This window comes from Caretta caretta, chromosome 12, assembly GCF_965140235.1.
Source record: "Caretta caretta isolate rCarCar2 chromosome 12, rCarCar1.hap1, whole genome shotgun sequence".
Taxonomy (NCBI): domain Eukaryota; kingdom Metazoa; phylum Chordata; order Testudines; family Cheloniidae; genus Caretta; species Caretta caretta.
In genome coordinates, this window is record NC_134217.1 from 1,027,650 (window position 1) to 1,050,033 (window position 22,384).

The window sequence follows — 22,384 nt, forward strand, 5'->3', positions numbered from 1 at the left end:
TCAGTCATCAGAAAATTCTCAAGAGCTCTACTGCAACAGGAAAGTAACCATTTTGTATAGATGTATTTTCTCTTTGTTTTTCCTGTTTAAAAGCAAACTTTAGTACATTGCTTTTAGTTGATGAAAGGTTATGGGACAGGTGAGTGTAATTTGGTAGTAGAAAGCTTAATTTGGAATTTCCAGATGCTTGCCTAATTTCTGAACTTTATACTGATGCTAGTTTTTGCATTCGGTCCCATAAAAGACAGCCCTGGGATTCTTTGGGCTTTTCTGCTGGGTGTGCAGAAAAGTTTGAGGTTCCAATCCTGGCCCTGCAATGAGGGTTAGAATCCAAGTGGCGAATTTAAATCTGGCAGCTGAGCCACTAGTCTCCTTTGCCGTTATTGTGGGTGACTTGCTCTTTGATAGTGACCAGTGGAGTCAGGATCTGAGCTGTAAAGCCAGTGCCACCTGACTGATGGGGTGGTCCATAGGCCACTTGACATAATTAGGTGGTCTCACTGCAGGATTCAGTTTCTTTGATTTGTTATTGCTGTGTTTCTCAGACTACAGCGGAGAAGAGTTCGAGCAAACTCCAGGAAGAAGCAAAAGAGACAGAGAAGCCAAAAGACATGGCAAAAGTGACAATCACCAAAGTGTTTGATTTTGCAGGTGAAGAGGTCAGGTGAGTTTGCCTTGAGCTGGTATGTCCAAGTTATTGTATGTTGCCTTTGGAAAATGAGTGGCTAGAACATCTGTCTTCCTGCTAAAATGTTGGTGGTGCAGAACAGTGCTAGATGCTCCTTCTGTTCTCACTGTGCAGTTCTAGTTCCATAACTGACCATGGACAACTCTTGTAATGCAAATTGTACTGCAGTCCATTGTGGCTCTAATTTCAGATTAGCAGCCGTGTTTGTCTGTCTCCGCAAAAAGAACAGGAGTACTTGTGGCACCTTAGAGACTAACAACTTTATTTGAGCATAAGCTTTCGTGGGCTACAGCCCACTTCATCAGATGCATAGAATGGAACATATAGTAAGAGATAGATAGATAGATATAGATATATACACACATACAGAGAACATGAAAAGGTGGAGTAAGGCTAATTAATTAAGATGAGCTATATCAGCAGGAGAAAAAACTTTTGTAGTGATAATCAAGATGGCCCATTTAGACAGTTGACAAGAAGGTGTGAGGATACTTAACATGGGGAAATAGATTCATTATGTGTAATGACCCAGCCACTCCCAGTCTCTGTTCAAACCCAAGTTAATAGTATCTAGTTTGCATATTAATTCAAGCTCAGCAGTTTCTTGTTGGAGTTTGTTTTTGAAGCTTTTCTGTTGCAAAATTGCCACCTTTAAGTCTGTTACTGAGTGTCCAGAGAGCTTGAAGTGTTCTCCTACCGGTTTTTGAATGATATGATTCCTGATGTCAGATTTGTGTCCATTTATTCTTTTGCGTAGAGACTGTCCGGTTTGGCCAACGTACATGGCAGAGGGGCATTGCTGGCACATGATGGCATATAGCACATTGGTAGACATGCAGGTGAACGAGCCCCTGATGGCATGGCTAATGTGATTAGGTCATATGATGGTGTCACTTTAATAAATATATGGACAGAGTTGGCATTGGGTTTTGTTGCAAAGATAGGTTCCTGGGTTAGTGTTTTTGGTGTGTGGTTGCTGGTGAGTATTTGCTTCAGGTTGGGGGGCTGTCTGCAAGCGAGGACTGGTCTGTCTCCCAAGATCTGTGAGAGAGAGGGGGATCAGGTGACACATGAAGTCTTGTTAAAGACAAGACACAGGGGTAGTAGCACCTTGCTGCTAGCCCAACCCCCTTATAAAGCTGACAGACTTAGGGCTGGACTAATGGGTTGTTTTACACTGGGTGTGCTTTGAGGAGCTGGTTCTCTTCAAAGCCTTCCATGAGCAAAGGCCTGACTATCTCTTGGACTGTGTCTCCTTTCACATCTCTGTGAGAGTGCTGGGATCAGCAAGTAGGCTGCAGTTGAGGGAGCTTAGGACAAAGCTCATAGAATCATAGAACTGGAAGGGGCCTCGAGATCTTCTAGTCCAATCACCTGCGCTCATGGCAGCACTAAGTATTATCTAGACCGTCCCTGACAAGTGATTGTCTAACCTGCTCTTAAAAATTTTCAATAATGGAGATTCCACAACCTCCCTCGTCAGTTTATTCCAGTGCTTAACTACCCTGATAATTAGGAAGTTTTTCCTAATGTCCAACCTAAACTGCCCTGGTGCTGCAATTTAAGCCCATTGCTTGTTGTCCTGTCCTCAGAGGTTAACGAGAACAGGTTTTCGCCCTCCTCCTTGTATCAACCTTTTATGTACTTGAAAACTCTTATCTTGTCCCTTCTCAGTCTTCTCTTCTCCAGACTAAATAAGCCCACTCTTTTCAATCGTCCCTCACAGGTCATGTTTTCTAGACCTTTAATCATTTTTGTTGCTCTTTTCTGGACTCTTTCCAGTCTGTCCACATCTTTCCTGAAATGTGGTGCCCACAACTGGAAACAATACTCCAGCTGAGGCCTAATCAGCGCAGAGTAAAGCAGAAGAATTACTTCTCATGTCTTGCTTACAACACTCCTGCTAATATATCCCAGAAGGATGTTCACTATTTTTTTTTTTTTTTGGTGGAACAGTGTGACACTGTTTGACGCACGTTTTGCTTGTGATCCACTACAGCCCCCAGTACTCTGTGGTACTCCATTCTGCAGTACTCCTTCCTAGGCAGTCATTTCTCATTTTGTATGTGTGCAACTGATTGTTCCTTCCTAAGTAGAGTACTTTGCATTTGTCCTTATTTGAATTTCATCCCGTTTACTTCAGACCATTTCTCCAGTTTGTCCAGATCATTTTGAATTTTAATCCTATCCTTCAAAGCACTTGCAACCCCTCCCAGCTTGGTATTGTCCACAGACTTTGTAAGTTTGCTCTCTATGCCATTATCTAAATCAGAGGTGGGCAAACTACGGCCCACGGGCCACATCCGGCCCGCGGGAGCGTCCTGCCTGGCCCCTGAGCTCCCAGCCGGGGAGGCTAGCCCCCGGCCCCTCCTCCGCTGTCCCTCCTTTCTTGCAGCCGCGCGGGCAGCACGGCTTGTGCCCGCCCACCTCCCAGGCTTTCCAATAAGCCTGTCCTGTCACTCTGAGCTGCATGGTAAGGGGGCACGGGTTGGATAAGGGGCAGGAGGTCCCAGGGGGTAGTCAAGGGGTGGTTGGATGGGGAGGAGGTTCGGGGGAGCAGAAACCAGGAGACAGGGAGCAGGGGGGTTTGGATGGGGGTGGGGTCTTGGGGGGGTCCTGGGAGGAGGGGATAGGGAGCAGGTGGGGGTTGGATAAGGATGGGGGTCCCGGGAGGGGGTGGTCAGGGGACAAGGAGTGGGGCGGGGGGGGTTGGATGGATCTGGGGGCCTCTCAGGGGCAGGGGGTGTGGATACGGGTCAGGGCTGTCAGGGGACAGGTAGCGGGGGGGTTGGATACGGGGTGGGGTCCTGGGGAGGGTGGTTAGGGGACAAGGAGCAGGGGGGGTTGGATGGGTCGGGGGTTCTGAGGGGGGCAGTCTGGGGGGCAGGAAGTGGGAGAGGACGGATAGGGGGCGAGGGCCAGGCTGTTTGCAGAGGCACAGCCTTCCCTACCCGGCCCTCCATACTGTTTCGCAACCCTGATGTGGCCCTTGGGCCAAAAAGTTCGCCCATTCCTGATCTAAAGCATTAATGAGGATGGGGATAATGGTAGTGGAGGCAGGTTTCTCCGTGCACAGTGATGGAACATCCTTCTGTGGAGCTTAGTCGTTGGCCATCTTCAGAGCACAAGGATAAACTCGATACTTTGCTTAGGCCTTCCCGCAATGAGGGATGCTGGCAAATGGCTTGCCAGCCCCTTCCCCATGGAATTCAGCCACCTTGCAGGATGATGTGTCAGGAAGTGCAGGGCATTTGGTCATAGTGGGACAACGATGATGACGCTTACTCCTTATTTTGAATGCTTAGGTGCCACAGTGAGAAGCATGTTAGCAATGCCCGAAGTTAGTATTGAGGAGCATTGGCTACCCTGGGTTGGTGAAACTTGCATAATGGCTGGCTGGATTATGGCCTGGTAAAGATAATGATGTTGGCAACAGAACAGAATCGTCACTCTGCGTAATAAGACAAAATGCTGATTTCTAACCTCATGAAAAATTAAAACGTATGGAATTGAATTCTCCACCAGGGGGAGACAAACCCAAGCAATAACACCCCAGTGTTATCCAAGAAGGGAGGGGGAAACATAGATAAACTGCTCCCAGTGACATTGCTTTTAATTATGGGTGATGAGCAATATGTAAAGACAGTGAGCCGGTCACGTAACTTGGACCTATTTCTCAATGGAATTAGTACTGTTGAAATAATAGATACCTTGTGTTTTCTGAAGGTAGCACCTTCTGTTGGAGAATCTCAAAGTGCTATTCATAAAAATGAGGTAAGCCTCCCAATTGCAGTGCCTCACTTTTCCTGTGTATAAAATGGAGATACTGACCTACCCTCTGGAGGGTGGGCAGGGGACTTTCCCAAAAGCATCTGTTGCAGAGTCACAAAGAGAACCTAGGTGCCCTGACTCCCAGTCCTCTACTCTAAATGCTAGGTTCCATTGCTTCTCTCCAGGACTGTTTTAAGACTTGAGCCTTTGCATATATCTTGACTTTAGCAAAGCTTTTGATACGGTCTTCTACAGTATTCTTGCCAGCAAGTTTAAAAAGTATGGATTGGATGAATGGACTATAAGGTGGGTAGAAAGCTGGCCAGGTTGTCTGGCTCAATGGGTAGTGATCAATGGCTCAGTGTGTAGTTAGCAGCTGGTATCAAGCGGAGTGCCACTTGGTCCTGGGGCTGGTTTTGTTCAACATCTTTATTAATGATCTGGATGATGGGATGAATTGCACCCTCAGCAAATTCACAGATGACACTAAGCTGAGGGGAGAGGTAGATACAATGGAGGGTAGGAATAGGGTCCAGAATGACCTAGACAAATTGGAGGATTGGGCCAAAAGAAATCTGATGAGGTTCAACAATGACCAGTGCAGAGTTCTGCACTTAGGAAGGAAGAATTCCATGCACCGCTACAGGCTGGGGGCCGACGGGCTAAGCAGCAGTTCTGCAGAAAAGGACCTGAGATTACAGTGGATGAGCAGCTGGATATGAGTCAGCAGTGTGTCCTTATTGCCAAGAACGCCAATGGCATATTGGGCTGTATTAGTAGGAGCATTGCCAGCAAATCGAGGGACGTGATCGTTCCCCTCTATCACCACTGGTGAGGCCACACCTGGAGTATTGTGTCCAATTTTGGTCCCCCCACTACAGAAGGGATGTGGACAAATTGGAGAGAGTCCAGCGGAGGGCAATGAAAATGATTAGGGGGCTGGGGCACATGACTTGTGAGGAGAGGCTGAGGGAACTGGGGTTATTTAGTCTTCAGAAGAGAAGAGTGAGGGGTGATTTGATAGCAGCCTTCAATTACCTGAAGGGGGGTTCCAAAGAGGATGGAGCTTGGCTCTTCTCAGTGGTGGCAGATGACAGAACAAGGGGCAATGGTCTCAGGTTGCAATGGAGGTGGTCTAGGTTGGATATTAGAAAACACTATTTCACTAGGAGGGTGGTGAAGCACTGGAATGCATTACCTAGGGAGGTGGTGGAATCTCCATCCTTAGAGGTTTTTAAGGCCTGGCTTGACAAAGCCTTGGCTGGGATGAATTAGTTGGTGTTGGTCCTGCTTTGAGCAGGGGATTGGACTAAATGACGTACTGAGGTCTCTTCCAACCCCGATATTCTATGATACGTGCTTATTTCTTACCTGCACATATGAGAAATAGAAGTTTAGATGCAGTTGTGCTCTTAAATGAAAAGAGACTAATCAATGGCACTGCAGGTTGCCAGTTAAAAAACCCACGCTGCTACTTGGATAAAGTGGCTTCTCAGCCAAACGAATCATTGCAGAGCCATGTTCCTGCTCAGTTACCAAAGTAATCTTTCCTCCCTTCACATCACACAAAGGTCTCGTATTCAGGATACAGCCTAATTAGAGGTATAAGAGGTTTGCTCACCAAGAAACTATTACTGAATTTTTCTGAAATCTGTGGGGTGTGGATCTGCAGTTGCTATTGCTGATTCAAGTCTCTTGTGCATATAGGTGGGTATGATAAGCGTATAGTTTAAAGGAGGACTTTGATTAATAGGCAAATGTACCTTGTAGGTTTTCTTAAGAACACGAGTATTCCATGGGTGGAAGAGTGCTTAAGCATTAATGCCTTTAAAGCAGGGATTGTCAAAGGAGCCTGGCAGAATTATGTGAACTTGTTCTCTTTTGACAATCCTAGCCTTAATTTTTTTCTCTTGTCCCTCAGAAAAGAGCATCTTGCTGAACGGCAGGAGAGCACTGTGAGGGAGACAAGGGTGTTGTAGGGTCTCCAGGCATGAGATCTCTCCCTAAATCTTTCTTGTGCATTTGGAGGGTGCCAATTACCACAATAGCTAGGTCTTGCAAAATGGATGTGAAAATTTTCACTTCCCTCCCTCACCATGTTGATAATAATTTGGGGGAGGAGGAGGGATTGGGCAGGGATTCTTTTATTCCTGCCTGTCAAAAGGAGTGACATGCCCTGGGGGAATAGAATTTAGCAAGGGTGCTCAGATACTGAGCTCAGGGCTTTAAACATCAATATCCACTCATTCCAGCTACAGTTTTTTAATATTACATGCTGAATGCCCTACATTAATTTAAGACCTCTTTTTCGTGCAGGTGCTGCTTTTCTGGCAGCCTCCCACTCTTCAGCAATGGGCTTATCTCCAGGGGGTCTGTCAGTGAAATGAGTTCAGTTACTAATTAAACTGTGACTTCTTTCTAGAATAAATCAAATCTGGGGATTTGGTGTAATCTTGGTGTAATCCTGCAAACCACCAAGGTTACCTTAACTTATATTGTTTAAAGCAAGCCCTGTATCAACAAGTCCCCAAAACTCAGGGTGGCTCGAGATAGACCAGGAGGGCGATGCCATCCATAGCTTGTGGCGATGTTACAGTGGCATGCAGCTGATTCTTAGCTCCTTGGAACATCTTTCTAGTCTCCTGTCCCTGTTTTTATGAATAACCATGCCTGAAGCTCCAGCCATTCTGGCATCAGAGTAATTGACACCTCAATCCCCCAGCTACTTGCATCTCAAAACATGCTATTCTGCAGGCTGCCAGTAAAGATTCTATGAACCATGGCTTGAGAACCACCCCTGTGAACACCCATCTGAACAGTGCTAGGTTGGGGAGCTGGGGGCGTTATTTTCTTTAAAGGAAAATTATGTTGTTTGTGCACAATGATAGCTTATAGAAAGGGCCTGAAAATCAAACACTGGATTTTTCTTCCTGGGAGAAAGTGTCTGTTATGTTGCATTCTAAGTGGGCTGAGGCTGCATTTTGGGAATGGTTCCTTTTTGAAAACTATAGAATTTAGATCAAGATTTAGATCAAGGAGGGTCCTCAAAGAATCAATCCTGAAGCACTTACATGAGAGGAAAGTGATCAGGAACAGTCAGCATGGATTCACCAAGGGAAGGTCAGGCCTGACTAATCTAATCGCCTTCTATGATGAGATTACTGGTTCTGTGGATGAAGGGAAAGCAGTGGATGTATTGTTTCTTGACTTTAGCAAAGCTTTTGACACGGTCTCCCACAGAATTCTTGTCAGCAAGTTAAAGAAGTATGGGCTGGATGAATGCACTATAAGGTGTGTAGAAAGTTGGCTAGATTGTCGGGCTCAACGGGTAGTGATCAATGGCTCCATGTCTAGTTGGCAGCCGGTGTCAAGTGGAGTGCCCCGGGGTCGGTCCTGGGGCCGGTTTTGTTCAATATCTTCATAAATGATTCATAGATTCATAGATATTTAGGCCAGAAGGGACCATTATGATCATCTAGTCTGACCTCCTGCACAATGCAGGCCACAGAATTTCACCCACCACTCCTAAAAAAGACCTCACACCTATATCTGTGCTATTGAAGTCAGATGACAGAGGATTTTCAAGACAGGCTCTTTTTCAAGCATTCCACCCAAACATTTATGGAATCTGGCGCCTTCTTCTATTAAATGTTAGAACTGTACTAAAATATGAATGTGCCTAGCAATCTACGATCCTCTAACTTTCTCCCATGGATAAATATTTATAATAGTGGTAATCAAATACAGTGACATTACCACTGTACAATATAGATATGGGTATTAGATAGATAGATAGATATTCTTTTTCCTTGCTTCTCATTTATATTAACATTTGATCAGTATATTTCATGGCTTTCTAATGTTTTTGTAATCATATATATATATGATATGTGGCTGAAAGATGATCTGGAGGATGGTGTGGATTGCACTCTCAGCAAATTTGCGGATGATACTAAACTGGGGGGAGTGGTAGATACGCTGGAGGGCAGGGATAGGATACAGAGGGACCTAGACAAATTGGAGGATTGGGCCAAAAGAAATCTGATAAGGTTCAATAAGGATAAGTGCAGGGTCCTGCACTTAGGACGGAAGAACCCAATGCACATCTACAGACTAGGGACCGAATGGCTATGCAGCAGTTCTGCGGAAAAGGACCTAGGGGTGACAGTGGACGAGAAGCTGGATATGAGTCAGCAGTGTGCCCTTGTTGCCAAGAAGGCCAATGGCATTTTGGAATGTATAATTAGGGGCATAGCTAGCAGATCGAGCGACGTGATCGTCCCCCTCTATTCGATATTGGTGAGGCCTCATCTGGAGTAGTTTGTCCAGTTTTGGGCCCCACACTACAAGAAGGATGTGGATAAATTGGAGAGAGTCCAGCGAAGGGCAACAAAAATTATTAGGGGTCTGGAACACATGACTTATGAGGAGAGGCTGAGGGAGCTGGGATTGTTTAGCCTGCAGAAAAGAAGAATGAGGGGGGATTTGATAGCTGCTTTCAACTACCTGAGAGGTGGTTCCAGAGAGGATGGTTCTAGACTATTCTCAGTGGTAGCAGAGGACAGGACAAGGAGTAATGGTCTCAAGTTGCAGTGGGGGAGGTTTAGGTTGGAGATTAGGAAAAACTTTTTCACTAGGAGGGTGGTGAAACACTGGAATGCGTTACCTAGGGAGGTGGTAGAATCTCCTTCCTTAGAAGTTTCTAAGGTCAGGCTTGACAAAGCCCTGGCTGGGATGATTTAATTGGGGATTGGTCCTGCTTTGAGCAGGGGGTTGGACTAGATGACCTCCTGAGGTCCCTTCCAACCCTGATATTCTATGATTCAAGCCTGGATAGTTTTGAGGTACAGATCTCAATGGTCTTTTCTTGAAACTCTTACTTCCTAGGAAACCATTTAGTTTTATTCTTATACAGATACAGAGAAAACGGATCTAATCTGCAACACAAGGTGTTTAATACATAATCACCCCAAGCTGCCTAGGGGATGGGGTGGGGAAGGCACCTCTATGTCCAGCTCATTGTGTCATGTAGGATTTTCCATGATCCCAGGCCCAGGAGAAACTACCCTTTTCTATATTAGATTAATTAATCTAATTAGACTAACTCTGCTGTTGGATCACCCTTGCTAGTTTAGAGAAGCTTCTTAGTAAGTTCAGAATATTAAAAATGCCAAATAAAGGACCAAGTTTATGGCCTACTCTGTTTTCTAAATTAATAGTTTACCTATTGCATTCAGAGCTGAAGCGTCTCAGTCTTGGAATTATTATGATCATTCCTCGATACCTGATTTCCATTTCTCCTTGGCACCTATTCCCTTGTTCTGACACACTCTCTGCTGCTCATTGTCAGCTTTTCATATCCCTTTTGTGTGTAATAGGCACAGAGTAGCGGGCAATTGTCTCACAGAGAACTGTAAATCATGGACAGTGGGAGCAATTCGCAAATCCTGTTTACCTCTCAATGAAAGTTCAGTGTCATCTCGTACTGGGTGGATAGAAGCCCTTTTGAAGCGCTCTGCTTATGAACTTGCCTCATGATGCAAGGCATGCGGCTGCATTAATAAGCAGCAGTTCTCTGATGCCAGGGGCTTTTATCTGTAATTGGACTATCGGGATGCTTGTGTTCTGTTTGGCTGCCCCAACTTCTGCGGCTCTTGTCCTTTCTGTCAATTACTGCTGGGCACTGGGTGCAGAAACCAATCTCCAGCTGAAAGAGAGCTGATCCTGATCCAGAATCGCAATGAAACTGACCTAGTGTGACTGAAGCTGGCCCATGGATCCACGCTATCACTGCAATGTGTCACGGGCCAGGTTAGAATCCAGGCAGTGGGGGGGGGAGTGGGTCAGAACAGAAGCCAGTTCTAATAACCATCAGAAACAGGGAACTAATCTGAGAGTTAATTTCAGAGGACATTAATTACAGAGAGGAAGGATTGTCTAGTGGGCAGGGCACTTCCCTATCTTACAAGGGCAGGAGGGTAACTGTATTGAAAGAGTCTGTGAGCACCTCACAATATGGTGATAAGGGCTGTAAAAGTACCTTCAGTAGAGGTGACATCCATGCAACTAGAGACATGATCTGGATTGACCTGCCTAGGCTTTGGAGACCAGCTTTCTAGACCCTTGGCTCTATCCCTTTGAGTTTCAGCCATGCAGCCTCCTTAACTTCTCCAGGCTCCCCACTACCGCCACCACTCCTCATCCTGTTCCCAGTCACGCATTTGTTTTAAATAGTGCACGCATATGGGCTATCGAAACAACTGCCTCCCTTAGCTCCCCAGTGGACACCCACATTCAGCTGCCCATGAATGCGCACCCACACGAGACAAGCCAATCGAAAGAACAAATGAGTATCCTGCAGGTCCCCAGTCATTGCAGTGGGCAGCTACCCCGCTTCATTCCATGCACCAGGTGGCTCCATGCAAGGTTATAAACAGCAGCAGTCACTGTACCCTCAGCAAGGAGTGGTGCCTGCTGGATCCAGAGGAATTCCAGAACAGGCGGGACAAAGTGCTCAGTGCTGCCCAAGGCTGCCCCTTCCTTGTGATGAGTGCCCGGGTCTCTGAACCACAAGGGCCAGATTTAAGCAATGTGTTCCCTGCAGTTGATTCCTCTTCCTACCTTCGCGGAGGTGCTCACTGTTGACTTTGTGGAATGCAATTAGAATCCATTTGTATTGCCCCTTGAGTAGTTCTCTTCCCACCCTTACCCCAAGGGACTCATCCTCCTTGGCAGATGGCTCCATCAGAGAAGCTGTCAGGGTTCCCTCACAACTCTGGACTCTGGGGTATAGATGTGGGGACCTGCAGGAAAGACTCCCTAAGCTTATATTCCACCAGCTTAGGTTAAAAACTTCCCCAAGGCACAAATTCCTTTCCTTGTCCTTGGACGGTATTGCTGCCATCACCAAGTGATTTAAACAAACATTCAGGGAGGGGCCACTTGGAGCCCTATCCCCCCCAAGCCCTTTCACCCCTTTTCCTAGGGAGGCTTGAGAATAATATACCAACCAATAGGTTAACAAAGTGAGCACAGACCAAATCCCTGGTTTTTAGGACACTGAAAACCAATCAGCTTCTTAAAAGAAGAATTTTATTTAAAAAAAAAAAAAGAAAAAGAATCGCACCTGCAAAATCAGGATGGAAGATAACTTTACAGGGTAAATAAAAAGATTTAAAACACAGAGGATTCCTGTCTGACTCTGCTTCCCAGTTACAAAACAGGAATAAAATTACCTCTTAGCATAGGGAAAATTCACAAGCTAAAACAAAAGATAATCTAATGCATTTCCTTGCTATTACTTACAATTTCTGTAATTTTAGATGTATTATTTTAGGATCTTTTAGGAGCTGGTTCACCTGCTTGATCTCTCTCTCTGTCCCAAGAGGGAACCATAAAAAAGAGAGCACAAACAAACCCCCTCCCCCTGACTTGAAAGTATCTTCTTTTCCCATTGGTTCTTCTGGTCAGGTGCCAACTAGGTTAATTGAACTGTTATATTCATAAATATAAAGGGAAGGGTAACCACCTTTCTGTATACTGTGCTATAAAATCCTTCCTGGCCAGAGGCAAAACCCTTTCATCTGTAAAGGGTTAAGAAGCTAAGATAACCTCGCTGGCACCTGACCCAAAATGACAGGATACTTTCAAATCTGGAGGGGGCGGGGAGACAAAGGGTTCCTGTCTACCTGTGTGATGCCTTTGCCGGGAACAGATCAAGGATGCAAGTTCTCCAACTCCTGTAAAGTTAGTAAGTAATTTAGCTAGAAAATCCGTTAGGTTTTCTTTGTTTAATGGCTTGTAAAATTCGCTGTGCTGGAGGGAATGTATATTTCTGTTTTTGTGTCTTTTTATAACTTAAGGTTTTGCCTAGAGGGATTCTCTATGTTTTGAATCGGATTACCCTGTAAAGTATTTACCATCCTGATTTTACAGAGGTGATTGTTTTACCTTTTCTTTAAATAAAATTCTTCTTTTAAGAACCTGATTGATTTTTCATTGTTCTTAAGATCCAAGGGTTTGGGTCTGTGTTCACCTGTACCAATTGGTGAGGATATTATTATCAAGCCTTCCCCAGGAAAGGGGGTATAGAGCTTGGGGGAATATTTTGGGGGAATAGGACTCCAAGTAGTCCTTTCCCTGTTCTTTGTCTAAAACACTTGGTGGTGGCAGCGTTTTACTTAATCCCAGGGCAAAGACTTTGTGCCTTGGGGAAGTTTTAACCTAAGCTGGTAGAAATAAGCTTAGGGGGTCGTTCATGCGGGTCCCCACAACTGTACCCTAGAGTTCACAGTGGGGAAGGATCCTTGACACTGATTAACCCCTTACAGGTAAATGATTCTGTACCTCTGGCCAGGAGGGATTTTATGTTACTGCACACATAAAGGTTGTTACCCTTCCCTTTATATTTATGACAGAGGCTCTTTGGAAAAACTTCATATGACTGAGTTTGTCCCAAGTTTGGAATCAAAGACACTTTCATTTGGACACACAGTGAGGAGGTGCATTTATTTTTTTCCCGAAGTTCAGATCTAACCCACTCCTGGCAGGGATGCATGTGTAGGGAGCTTGCCCAACTTGTGCCTTTACTTTCTGACCGCTCAGCTGCAGCGGCAGGGATGCTGGAAGCTTTGCTGGCACTGCTGCATCAGGAATCCAGGACCATAGAGCTCTGGAAATGAGGCCCATTGCAGCTGCAGTTTTACTGCAGCCCTTGGCTGGGTGGAAATGGGGAGAGTGGTTTCTTATCTGAGAAAATATTTGAAGAATCACTTAGTTGACAACAGAAGATGGCTCAGATGTGGAGCAGTACTGACTCAAGATCACCATTTAAGGAGGGGCTCTACAAGCTTCCTTAGATGTTCCTGAGCTGCACATTTGCTGATTAATTCAGGATGTTTCTGAAAGCACTTCCTCAGTGCTTTGCCCTGGCTGCTGGGCTGCTCATTAAAGCTTACCGCTGTTTTTAAGCCCCATGCTAGAATGTCCACTGTAATGTCTAGGGCAGCGTTTCTCAGCCTGTGGGTTGGGACCCAAAATTGGGTTGCCGGAATGTTTCAAAGGGTTGTGTGGCAGCTCCCACGGAGCTGCTTGGGCTCACCTCCGTGCTCCAGGCACTGCAACCTCTGGGTTCCCAGCACCGCTCAGGTTTGGCCCAGCTGTCATGATGACAGCAGTCCGGGTAGGCCAAAGTTGAGTGAGTAGCCCTGCAACTACACGAGCCAGGTCACAACTCCATTCACACAAATTCGGTCCAATCAGGAGGGTGGGGCCAAACTTTAGCGCTGCAAGCTCTGAGGTTGCAATGCCCAGAGTGGAGAGCCAAGCCCACAGCATAGGAGCTGCCACTGTGGGGTGAGTGCTGGATAGGATCCAATCCCCCCAGGAGGCAGGATCTGACCGAAACCACTCCAGGGCCTCCACCCCCAGACTATTTACTGGGTCAGGACAGGCCATAAACATTTACAACTGGGTCCTGAGCCCACAAAGGTTGAGAACCAATGATCTAGGGCAGTGGACAAGCTGACCCTACTGGCTCTTTCACCAAAAGAGCTGTCCTGTTAATTAAACAGCTGAAAAAAACACCTGCTGGTGCAGATTCTTTGCTCCCAGCGTCAGGAAAACCAGTCATATGGAGTCTGCTTTTTGACATTGTCCCTTTATTGAGTTTATTAAAATATCACATGTGTGGATGTATAATAGAAGCATGGGTAACGGGCTCCCTGGTGTGTTTAAAACCCTTTCAGACAGGAGGTTTTGCAAATGCAAAAGGAAAAAATGCTTAGCATTTCTACAGAGCTTTCCATCTAACTGTGTCAAAGCACTTTCTAAAGGAGTGTAATTCCTATTTTTATAGATGTGGAAACTGAGGCAGAGAGAGGTTAAGTGACATGGTGCAAGGTCACCCAGCAAACCAGTGTCAGCACCTGGACCTCATGTTCCCCGGACCATATGTAACATGGCTGGATGCAGTCAGTTCTTTGCATCAAGGAGGAGTACAGAGCTGGGGTTGCACCTCTCAATGGGGCCAGTGGTATTTTTATTAAGGTAGGAATTCAGGGAGGAAGAAGGGTCAGACGGAGGCATTTATGTCTTAAAGGTGAAATACAAAGCTTTTTAAAAACTGCCTAGGAGTTCTGATCAGTGACCAAATAGATCTGTGAACTTAACTTTAAAATAATTCCTGAGTTTGGGATTGTCACCTGTGGCAGGTGAAATATCGAATCCTGAACTTAGGACTTGGTAAGTAAAAGAGGCTGATTTCCAATCAGAACTGTTTATAAATGTCTTTGTAACTTTCAGTCGTACACATGAATTTAGTCACTGAATGGGTAGCTCACGGCTTAACAGCTTTTAGTCCACCATAACGAAATAGTGCAGGGATGTTACTCTTGGATTGGGGTCCCTAGAGATGGGTGAGGGTTCTTTTGGAGGGTGAAGGAAGTCAGATTTGGCCATGACTTGTGGTAGGGAAAGCAAAGTCTGGGGGATAGTGGGACTGAGGATCTGAACCATTAAGGGTTTACCTGTTCTGATAAAACCACACATTGAGCCTGATGCTGCAGGCCCCTTGTGTGCAGGCTTGAGGTTGACACTGGGAATTGTGTCTGCAGAAGTCCAGCATTAAGCCCAATGTATTTGACCCTTACCGAGATGGGAAACTAGAAGCAGGTCAGCAAACCATGGGACTTATGCATAATCACATTGACTAGTGAAGATGATTATGGACAGGTGTGTGGCTAAGCCCTTGGATGTGTTGCTGGTTAGCTCCAACCTTGCTCAAGGCTGTTAACTTTTCACCCATTTCCTGATTAGGCTGCTTAGGAGAGCTGTGCACAACTGCTGCAGGATAGATTTATTCCCCCTTGGTGGTAGGTCTGACCTAAACAGCAGTAGAGCTCGCGTTCTGATACAGGACATGACAATCACTCAAAGCTGCTTGAATTCTTTCTGGTCTTTATCCTGCATCTTCTGTGGGCTTGGCAGCTAGAATAGATTATCTTCAGCTCCTCCCAGTGCAGGGGTGAGCCATTCATCTGCTCACAGCTGCTCTTGCTGGGCTCCTGCCCTCCTCTCCTCATCCTTCCCGCTTTCAGCCGTTCCCCAAAAGGGAGCAGCTGCAGAACAGTGGATCTGGCCTATGAGAGCTCTTAGCTTGCTGTCAAGAGCTGCCCTCTAGAAAGCACCTTCCCTGCTCCCTGCGTGGTTCTTTAGTTGCCACCATGCAGTAAACCACATCCCTGCTCAGCTCTGCCTTCCCTCTTGGTAACGGCAGTTTCACTTCTGCTGTGCTGGGATAGGGTGGTATCCCTTCTGCCTCCCAGGCTAGGTGGCTGAGTGAAGAGAGAGCCCAAGGGTATTTCTTCTCCCCCTGCCACAGTCCATAGGATGGAATTCTGCCTCTTGGTTCCGTTAGGCTATCCCGACACTTAGGGTGGCATGTAGCGTACAGAACTATACATGTAGCTACACGCTGTGGTAAAAGGCTCTGAAGCTCCTTTCACTGCAGCAAGGAAAGGCTCTGGCAGCAGGGAATCTTCCCTCCTGGCTGCTGGAGACTTTCCCTCCACCTTCCCCCCCACCAGAGCCTTTCCTTGCTGCAGTGAAAGGTTCTGGTAGTGGGGAGCTACACTGCTAAAAGATAGCAGTGTAGACATGAGAGGTGCTCCTTGGTGTGCAGAGAGCGCTGCAAGGTATATAGCTGGATTTGTGGAGCACTTGACTCGCCTAAGCCTTCTCACATCATCTACACTTCTGTTTATATCCATTCTAGCTGGCCCTCTACACACTGCCACAAGTGTAGACATAGCCTTAGTCTGTCAGGACAGCATGCTGAACCCCTATCTTCTACCAGCAACTATAGGGAAGAGTTGGGAAATGCCAAGCATGAGCTATAAAATGAAACTAGTTTTTTTTTTTAAAGTAGGGATTTACAGCAGTGACTTTCAGGATTTAGAGTGTTTTCCCCATCCCCAGTGTCCTGCCGTCCGACTCAGTGGTCACTCAATATAGCTCAGCCAGATGCCCTCCAACTCTATGGTCACTCACAGTGTAGCTCAGCCAGATGCATCTCCTAAACCTGTCAGGATAGGCTGCGGCTAGAACACATGATTTTGTTGATTCTCTTCTTGCCATACCAGTCAGGCTTCTGACGCTCCTCTGGAAATCCAGGCTATTAGTAGGGAGAAGTTGAGAGAGCATTCAGAATTCTTGCCAGAGATGTTGGTGAGAGTCTTGACGCAGTGTGTCATTCCCAAGGTATTGTGCAGGGATGAATAGAAGAGAAGGACAGTGTCCTTTGATGCCATTCAGAAGTGGGGATCAGAGCTTTGATGTCTTTCCTTCAGTTGCTGATGCTGTAGATAAGGCGCACAAGGCTGATGTGTATTGCTGATCTTCATGCAGATTGGGTTTTTTCTGTAAAGCTTTTGCAGCATCAGTGAATGATGGGGCAAGTAAGTGCTAACAGAATTGTTCTTTGTGTCCAAAAGTCTCTGATTCCTGTCACTTTATACAGAAAAGGTTGTAGGACCCAGGGCTTTACAAGGCCTACCTGCAAAAGTGGACCATTTAATTATTAAACCTGCTTCATGGGACTGATCTGAGCAATTTAATAGCAGCCCAGTGCATAGCCAGGCAAGGGTCACCCTCTGGAAACCAAACCCCTTGGCTTCCTTTTGAATTGGCAGGAGTTTGGAATGCCCTGAATTGTCCTAGTTATTCCCTCAAGGTGGATGGCAAGAGATGTATGGAGATCTGCTGTTTACTGGAAAGAAGGGTAATTAACCATTGGAACAATTTACCAAGGGCCATGGTGGATTCTCCATCACTGACAATTTTTCAGTCATGTTTTGCTAAAAGATCTGCTCTAGGAATTATTTCGGAGAAAGTTCTATGCCCTGTGCTATAGAGGAGGTCAGACTAGATGATCACAATGGTCTGTGTGAAAACCTTGAAATAAAGCTGCATGGGGGCAGTGGGAAGTGGGGGCGGGGGGCGGAGAGAGATACCCATCCTGATATTTATACTGTGCTCCTCACCATAGCATTGAGTGAAGTGCTGCTAAAAGCAGGGTCATGAACCTCTATGGATTTCCATTGGGATTGAAGTCCTGGGTCTGCTTGGCCAAGCTTTGAGTAGGGTAAGCTCTGAGGACCATCAGGGTGACTAAGGATGCTTTGGATGGGAGAAGATTGGTCTGACTTGTGTCTGTTTTAATCCCAGATCCTCTAACCTGGTGAAGGGGATCTGGAAGAGCCTATTCTAGTCACTTCCTTGTTGTTTGTGTTTCCTGGGGTTGGTCTCTACATTCCTCACAAGAGCCCTAAGGATCTCCCCACTTGGAATGCCCTGATCCTCAGTCTCTTTGGGATCCGCAGCTCCCATCCTTCCTGCAGAGCGAAGCTAAATAGTATTTCCTTTGGAGCCTGCTCTATCAGAGCTGTTGTTCAGTGACATGTCACTTACCCCCACTGCTCCCCATAGCATCCCCAAAGCTGGGAGCTCTTTTTCTATAGCACTTCCAAAAATTTGGCCTAGATAGTAAGAGACTGTTCTCTCTCAGAAATTTTGGGTCCTTACTAAAGCCATCCTGGGAATGAAGCCAACCCCAAGTAGGTTCCAGGAATGAATGCCTTCGGTATTGGTATTGCTCTTTAAAACAAAAAAATGACTAACAGCTTTGCTGCAGCTGATGCCTAACCCACTGATCGTGGCATTATGACGTGTCAGCAGCAGCGGTTCTGTGCTGTGTCTGTCCTTGCAATGTTATTGCTCTTAGAGGTCAGAGGATACCTCAGACTTGTGCAGTTTATATTGGCTTTTTCCCATTTCAAAAGCAGCTATTGATTTTGGAACTCAGTAAGTGAAAGTATGATACCTCTGAGGAGATGCATAAAGCTTCTGAAAGGGTTTCCTGGCAAGTTTGGATAACCTTTCTGAAACTTCAGGGAATATAGACAAATAAGGAGATTTCCCTGGGGAGAAGGGTTGGGTCTGATTTTAGCTAATAATTGACAACTATTGACCAAAGCTGATGTCATTAAGTGTAGGCATCAGTTATTCTCCTATACATTATGCATGGGGTTCACTGGCGCTTCTTCTGCGAGTAGATGCAGCCGTATATTCCACTTAGAGCTAGAGAATTTTGTGCACCAGAGCTAGAAAATTTTGCCTAGCAATACGCATAGGAGGCAGCGTTCACACCTAGCGGCCATAGCCTTTCGCCTGGCTATATGAGGTGGTGCCGCCTTGACTCCCCTCAATTCTTTCTTACTTTTCCTAGTAACCTTTCATAATATCACCCAGAATTCATACATTCGTGCAAACAGTTTGCCAATCACCAAAGCCAGTAACTAACCAGTGTGAAGAAAATGAAAGATCTCGTGTGTGTGTGTAACCCTCAAGGAGGGAGTCTCAAACCATCTTCAGAATTGTCAGCTGGATCTTTCCAACCTGTGTTGGGTATTTTGAGGGCTCCCATCACCATGACCATGCACAGTGAACTTGATGATGAACTCTACTCCTCATCTCTCCCCTTTCAGTTACTTTCTGGTGGCGTGTTTTTATTTGCTGCTGGTGCCTTGTCTTCAGTCAGCACTGGAATATTGTAGGTGGTGGGGAGGGGGGAGAGAGGGGGTTTGAAAAGCATCTTCAGTGTAGTAGAGAGGGAATCTCCTCCTGTGGCTACGGAGGTATTTATACCAAACTCAGGACCACGGCAGCACCCCAGCTAAAGTACAAGACGAATAGTCAGGAAATCTGAGGTTTTTTCCCTGTCTCCTGCGGATCACCTGGCTAAGTCTGATCCAGACTGAATCAGATCAGGGTCCATCTGGCTGAGGATCTTATCCCTACAACAGTGGCCAGTACCAGATGTTTGAGAGGAAAGTGTAAGAACCTTGCAGCAGGCAGTGATGGCATAACTTCAGCTCTTCTGTGCATCAGTTTCCGCATCTGGAAAACAAAGACAACACGACTTGCTTCCTGGGGGGTTGAACAGCACAATGCTGGCAAAGCACATGCAAAATATTCTTCTTGTGCATTAGATCTTAGAAGAGGACAGTAGCTTCCAAGATTTAGTTGATCTGTTGTGGTTTGTGCCTCAAACTCAGAAAAGGGGCAGGGTTGGTGTAAACGTTTGGACTCACCCCTGTGGCACCTCCTGCTGGTAGTCATTGGGAATTAGCTCGTCCAGCCCCGGAGATCCACCTTACTGCCAGCCCCCGTGTCCCTCCCAGGACCCGGTGCTCCCCCCTGGCAGTACCCCCATACTGTCGGGTTCTGGGTCTCCCCACCTAGGGGAACCCCCACCCTCTAACCCCACCCCACCTCACCTCAGTTTGGGCTACTGTCAGTCCCCACTTAAGCCCTTGGGGTCAGACTGCACTGTATATGCCACTCATCACAGGCAAGGGTTTTTGGACCGGCTGCCCCTTTGCAACCCTGCACCTATTCAGCCTGTAGTCAGGCTGGCAGACTGGGGCTTTCCAGGCCCGAGCTCCCAGCCCCTCCCCCAGCCCTGCTCCAATCTAGGTGTCCTGCTCGGCACCTTGCAGCCAGGCCCTTCTCCCTCTACAGGCAGAGAGAGACTGACTGGGCTCCTGGCTTACAGCCTTTTATAGGGGCCAGCTGGGCCTGATTGAGCTGGCCACAGCTGCAGCTTCTCCCTGAATCTGGCTGGGCTTTTCCCCACAGCCCCAGCCCTCTCCCTGGGCTGGCCTCAGGCTGCTACAGTTGGACAACATAGTTGGGCCGCAGGTGGAGGAAGGGTTTTGTTTTTTGAATCGGTGTTTCCTTGGTAGTATCAGTTGATAGCGTAACCACTTGGACTTAGCTTGTCTGTAAAGAAACTTGCCTGGTATTGATGGATCTCAAAGCATAAGGAATTGAGCTAGCTGTCCATGTTTCAAAGCTGCTCTTTTGTGGTTGGGTTATACACAGAGGGACCAAGAGCCTCTTTTATGGTTTTATTCCAAAGGCTTCCGAGCCAAACTTGCTCTAACTTTTTTGCTGTGTTCCCCTTGTCTCCAAACCACCTCCTCATTCCTGACGGCTATGGGCTTAGACAAGTACTTTTGATGTCTGAATAGAAGCTGATAGAGCCAGCTTTGCAGCCTATGGATTTCCACCCAGGACAAAGAACAGCTTATGACATTTTAGTAACTGCCAGACATTGAAGCCCGGAGGACCATTGTGTTTCCTAGAATCATAGAATATCAGGGTTGGAAGGGACCTCAGGAGGTCATCTAGTCCAACCCCCTGCTCAAAGCAGGACCGATCCCCAATTAAACCATCCCAGCCAGGGCTTTGTCAAGCCTGACCTTAAAAACTTCTAAGGAAGGAGATTCCACCACCTCCCTAGGTAACACATTCCAGTGTTTCACCACCCTCCTAGTGAAAAAGTTTTTCCTAATATCCAACCTAAATCTCCCCCACTGCAACTTGAGACCATTACTCCTTGTTCTGTCATCTGCTACCACTGAGAACAGTCTAGATCCATCCTCTTTGGAACCACCTCTCAGGTAGTTGAAAGCAGCTATCAAATCCCCCCTCATTCTTCTCTTCCGTAGACTAAACATCCCCAGTTCCCTCAGCCTCTCCTCAGAAGTCATGTGTTTCAGTCCCCTAATCATTTTTGTTGCCCTCCGCTGGACTCTTTCCAATTTTCCACATCCCCTCTTGTAGTGTGGGGCCCAAAACTGGACACAGTACTCCAGATGAGGCCTCACCAATGTCGAATAGAGGGGGACGATCATGTCCCTCGATCTGCTCGCTATGCCCCTACTTATACATCCCAAAATGCCATTAGCCTTCTTGGCAACAAGGGCACACTGTTGACTCATATCCAGCTTCTCGTCCACTGTAACCCGTAGGTCCTTTTCTGCAGAACAGCTGCCGAGCCATTCGGTCCCTAGTCTGTAGCAGTGCATTGGGTTCTTCTGTCCTAAGTGCAGGACTCTGCACTTGTCCTTGTTGAACTTCATCAGATTTCTTTTGGCCCAATCCTCCAATTTGTCTAGGTCCCTCTGTATCCTATCCCTACCCTCCAGAGTATTTACCTCTCCTCCCAGTTTAGTGTCATCTGCAAACTTGCAGAGGAGGCAATCCACACCATCCTCCAGATCATTTATGAAGATATTGAACAAAACCGGCCCCAGGACCGACCCTTGGGGAACTCCACTTGATACCAGCTGCCAACGAGACATGGAGCCATTGATCACTACCCGTTGAGCCCGACAATCTAGCCAGCTTTCTGTCCACCTTATTGTCCATTCATCCAGCCCATACTTCTTTAACTTGCTGGCAAGAATACTGTGGGAGACCGTGTTGAAAGCTTTGCTAAAGTCAAGGAACAACACGTCCACTGCTTTCCCCTCATCCACAGAGGCAGTTATCTCATCATAGAAGGCAATTATATTAGTCAGGCATGATTTGCCCTTGCTGAATCCATGCTGACTGTTCCTGATCACCTTCCTCTCCTCCACAAGAGACTTGGGAAAGGGAAGCTGGACTTGTCACTCTGTCATTAACCCCTTACAAACAAAACCAGGCCTAGTCTGTTCTCCCTTGGGTGATATTTTTCTCTCTGGTTATAGTATGTAGCATCTGTTACCATAGCATTCACCATCTTTGTCCCGACATTGGTAGTTTTAAGGTGCAGTTTTAGCATGTGGTCTTTTGGACCCAGGAGACCCCTCCCTCAGGTGAGGGGTGTTTCCCATAATGAAAGTAAATGTGCTGTACAGGAAGAATCAGAGAGACTAGCAGAGTATTGATCAATCTGTGGCTTTTATTGTACCCCCTTTCAAATCCAGGTTACAAGATGAGAGCACCATATTGCACTGACTTACAAAGAAAATCTACAAGAGCTAACTGCATCCACCCAGCTTGGCTAAGGAACCAACTAAAGGTTGGGGCCAGGGG

At 46.5% G+C, this 22,384-nt stretch overlaps 1 protein-coding gene across 2 annotated transcripts in view; it reads left to right on the top strand.

The window, feature by feature from the left end:
* The window catches only part of CFDP1 (craniofacial development protein 1), a 128,396-nt gene that overhangs the window by 14,847 nt on the left and 91,165 nt on the right, over positions 1-22,384 (top strand). For both annotated transcript variants that reach the window (XM_048817104.2, XM_048817103.2), the window contains exon 4: positions 546-664. In XM_048817104.2, the coding sequence (XP_048673061.1) occupies positions 546-664 (119 nt within the window). The remainder of the gene's footprint in view (positions 1-545; positions 665-22,384) is intronic.